The 4,635-nt window shown below is 35.4% G+C and overlaps 1 protein-coding gene across 1 annotated transcript in view; it reads left to right on the forward strand.

The window, feature by feature from the left end:
• LOC108753983 overlaps window positions 1–3,777 on the forward strand; it is a 26,318-nt gene extending 22,541 nt beyond the window's left edge. Inside the window, exons 5-6 of the mRNA XM_018495975.1 lie at window positions 1,982–2,056; window positions 2,244–3,777. Of these exons, the coding sequence (XP_018351477.1) occupies window positions 1,982–2,056; window positions 2,244–2,450 (282 nt within the window). The 3' untranslated portion in view covers window positions 2,451–3,777. The remainder of the gene's footprint in view (window positions 1–1,981; window positions 2,057–2,243) is intronic.
• The last annotated feature ends 858 nt before the right edge of the window (window positions 3,778–4,635 follow it).

Genomic DNA, 4,635 nt, shown 5'->3' on the forward strand with positions numbered 1-4,635 from the left:
TCTCTTTTATATAAATTTTGTATATAATCGAGTTCACATATATACTCGTATATGTGTGTGTGTGTGTGTGTGTGTGTAAGTGTAAAAAACATCTATATATTTTTATTTATATGTATGTGTATATATTCTTTTTATCGTGAGCCAAGTGATGAGAACCCTTCGCCGTTAACTTGACATATTTCACTTCAAAGCTGAATATCGCAGGGATACAAAATATAAAATACATGAAAAATATTTTAAACGAAATTGTGCAATGAAAAAAATTTCTTTTTTATGTCTAACTTTTCTTAACTTAGAAATGCTTATAAATTTCAATGAGTCATGTAAAAATATTTTTAATATATTTTCTTATTTTCATATATCCACAATCTTAGCGAAGAGTATCAACTGTGAACATTGTCGGAAGTAATCGTCGGAAGTTATCGAAACGAAACAGGGCTACAATGAAAACATTGGGGAAAAAACACGAACCAACAATAACAAATCGACTTTCGATCGAAGTAAATTTCATTACCGCCCAACTGTAGTACACGTACGGTCAAATAAAATCAATTAAAGGTTATCGTATGTGGCTAATTGACTTACATTAGGGGGATAATCGATTTTCGGGCTATTAATGAATGAAGTTACGAGAACGGATTCGAGCTTGGACGTCGAGATGGATCGCCCTCTTGAGCTTAAGCGCTCCTAGAGTCCAGTCGATGTACCAACGGATGAACTTTGATGAAACTTTCCACGCTTCGACGCTTGACGACAATAATGCGCGATAATCTAATGTCGGGTATTATCGACAACAAAACTAGAACTATCTAGTTTAATAAGTTATTCCCAACTTTCCAATTTGAAATCGATACTATGACAGAATATCAAAGATATGAATAAAAATTTTTGTTCTGTACCACCTTTTCTATTTTGTTAAATAACTGTTTTGAAAAGAAAGCAAGTGCATTATTCCAAGCTATATTATAAATCCTTAATAATGTTTCAATGTGAATTTATAATATATACATATCTAGTTCTCTTTATGATGCTCGTTTAAGATGCTTGTTAGTATCAATATCATTGCATTGCTGTCAATTTAATTTGTGATATTATCTCAGTTTAGGATTGCGTTCAAGACTGAAAATTAAATCTCCGCGTGCAGTCTATGGAAATGGATATATATATATATATATCCATTATATATATATATAAAGTCACACTAAAATGTTATTAAGCACACTAAGATCTATCTCGGATCAAATAAGGCATTTTCCTTACGACAAAACACAGAGAAGTACTCCTCTGATTTTGATGAACTTTAATGTTGCTGTCTAGATCAAAATAAGAAACACGTATTTTTTGTCCATGTGCATTTTTAAGGGATGCCAATCGAATAGTTTCTTTTGAAACGAATATCATCGAAACTGTGAAATAAAAAAAAAATTTTTAAAGAAAAGTTCAATAATTTCAATAGTATTCATATAACATTCAAGAGTTTAGATAATAATGGTAAAACTATTTTTAATAAATAATTTTTGTTTGTAAAAAATTTTATCATAATTGTAAAATACTTTTAAAATTATTAAATTTTTATTACAAAAAATTGTTTTATTTTTCATAATTTTGACGATATTCGTTTCAAAAGAAAATAATCATCTTTTCTTTAAAAAGGTATTTCACTCTCAAAAGTGCATATGGGCATGTGAAAAAAGATTCGTGTTTATTACGTCTTTTATTTCGGTATAGACTACAACATACAATATTAAAAGTTCATCAAAATCGGAAGAGAATCCCAGTGTTTCCTTGTGTTATTTACAAATCAATCTAATATCATTCATTGTTCTTTTTTTTTTTGAAATATTTACATATTATATACATCGTGATGCAGATTGGATCAGCTTATTATTGCTTCTAGCCGCTAGGTCGGAAAAATTCCAACGTCTGTAGAACCTTTATGATTGCGCTCATTCACTTGTACCTTTGCTTCCTTCCATTTCAGGTAAGCAAGAGTTGCGCCAACAGCGAGGAATGCGGGCCAGCATCGGTCGGTTGTATTCCCATGGATACGCAGCAGGTGCGAAATAGCGAATTTTGTCATGTACCCGGAGGGAGGTTTCTCGAACAATTCAAACGAGACCAAAGACAAAAGAAAACAGAGAAACGAAAATGCAAAAAAAAAAAAAAAACAATATAGAAACACAAGAGAGAAATACCGACGGAATGAACCACCGGGTGAAATAAATTCGGTTATTTCGTTTCAGATTTGCATAAGTTGCTGCGACCTGAGCTACTGCAATATCGAGTCGCCCACCAACGCAACCAACGCGATCTATTCCCGTCAACGACGCGCCAAGTCGAAATCGAAGCGCAAACGGCCCGGTAGAAACGGGGTCGATGCGGCGACGCGACTCTACGGATCCAGCTTGCTCTGGCTTCCCGCCTCGCTCTTCTATGCATATCATTGCTGAGGAAGTAGTAAACACTACTGACCGCGCACGCGAAGCGGACAGCGCGGAAATCGCGCGCGAATCGCACGCTGCGACGGTACCGTCGCGTTAAACGACGTGACTCACCGATCTTTCTCGATCGAACATTCTTCCCTGTGATTTTTTCTGTAGTGTCACGCTCGCCTAAATAACCAACACCGCCGTCTAATTCCGACCAAACTTTCTGACAAACTTCCGCGGAATCGTAGGAAACCTATTCCGTGTTCGATTTTTCACGCTCGCCGTGGACTAATCCCGGCGGCGATTAGCGTCCAATTATTTGGAAAGAAAACGCTGTCTCTCTCTCTCTCTCTCTATTTTTCATACTCTCATTTGACATCTTTGTCGCCATGAACTTTAATAAAAATCACGAATTTTGACACATATACGTTGTATACGTCGATTGAACACTTGTGCTACGAGCACGTCAGAGAAACGAGATGTTCGGGAGTAAAGCGTCCATAAGGAATTGTTTGGGAGTAGTTCCAGAAGAAATTCAGAGGAACGAGATCCGTAGAAAGAACGATCGAAAAACTTGGCGCCGTTCCGCGCTGTCCGAAACGTTATTAATCGGGGACTCTCCGAACTAATCGGGTCCCCCCGTGATGGCAAAAGGAATTGTTTTCTTGTCGTAGTATCGGTAGTCGCTATGCCTCGAAATAGAAGGAACTTAAGGCACAAAGAGTACGCAGTCGAAGGAGACTTGGAGAAAATCGATAAATCCGAATTCGTTTCCGGCGAGACGACAATCTAGACATTACTACGCAATAGAGTCGATCACTAATCACACGACTATGTAGTTTTATCACGACAGCCTGTATCCTGCTTACTTGACGTTCTTTCGCGAAATCAGAAATCAAATGTGTGATTAAAAGTAATTGATTTAGAAAGTACGATAATAAAGTATACTACTAGATAGTATATGAACATATAAAAAAGAACATTTAATATATTCAATTAAACTGAATTCTCTCTTGATATCAAAATATTTCGCGTGCGTATGTTTCATTTAATCGCAACAGAAAATCGAACGAATAAAATCATTTTATATCACGTGTCACTGGCGGTTAATACGTTAAACGTGGAACATTTGTTGCAATTAAGGATAATAATAATTGGTCAAAGTAATCATTAAAATTCGCTCCATCGAAACTTTCGGCATATAAATTTAATCTAATACTACGGTAATCGTATAGCACCGCAGTTTGTAAGTGATGCACCAGAAGCGAATTCGAATTATCGAGCAAAAATTATATTCACACATCTACAAAACTCGCCTACTACAGACTCTTTAATGCTATTATAATTATTAACGATTACATAAATATTATATATTACGATATAGATACTATACATTGTTTCGGCATGTAAGAATACTGTTGGTAATGAAATAAAGAAAATTATACTTGTCACGTCCTTTCATTGTCTATATTAAAGACTGAATTACCTGCTCTTTTACATCCGGCCTTTATTTATTCATATAAATTTAAATACACGCGAGAGCTTTTATTTTATTCATTCCATTAATTTTGATTTACAGACTTTGCGGCTTTGTAAAGCGGATTAAATTCTGGGTTGTGAAATATCGCAATTTCATCGAACAATACTGACTCCCCGCAAATAATAGAATAAATTGAATAAATGTACTCACCGAAAACGTCGCGCCACCGCAACAACTCCTACCATCACCTGTTCCATCGGTGTTAATTTCTGCTTGAAACGCTTTAGCCTCAGGTCCATCAAGTCACGTAGATGCGAGTGGAAACCGCATTTAATTGCAATCGTGCACACTGACGAACCCTTTCGAACATAGCGTATCATCTTCGATGCGTTCGAGGTTGACGAACTAATGGTATCCTGCGCATCAATAATTATTCGTAGATTATATCATATCTCTTTGAGAACAACCAAAATTATTTAATTTTATTCATTATTTTTCATAAAGACCATATATTATATAATAATATTTTAATATTTTAATATTGTTTTACTTGTGATAAATTATGCATAAACTATATTACATATAAATTATTATACATGTATTATTTAAAAAAAAAAGTAGGAGCCCGCGTGATCAATATGGCAGGCATTATGTAAACATTAGCACCATTGACAAGCGGACTTCGACACGAGTGGGAATTGAACTGAACCATACCATCACGTGGCC

Source organism: Trachymyrmex septentrionalis, unplaced genomic scaffold (genome assembly GCF_001594115.1).
Source record: "Trachymyrmex septentrionalis isolate Tsep2-gDNA-1 unplaced genomic scaffold, Tsep1.0 scaffold74, whole genome shotgun sequence".
NCBI lineage: Eukaryota > Metazoa > Arthropoda > Insecta > Hymenoptera > Formicidae > Trachymyrmex > Trachymyrmex septentrionalis.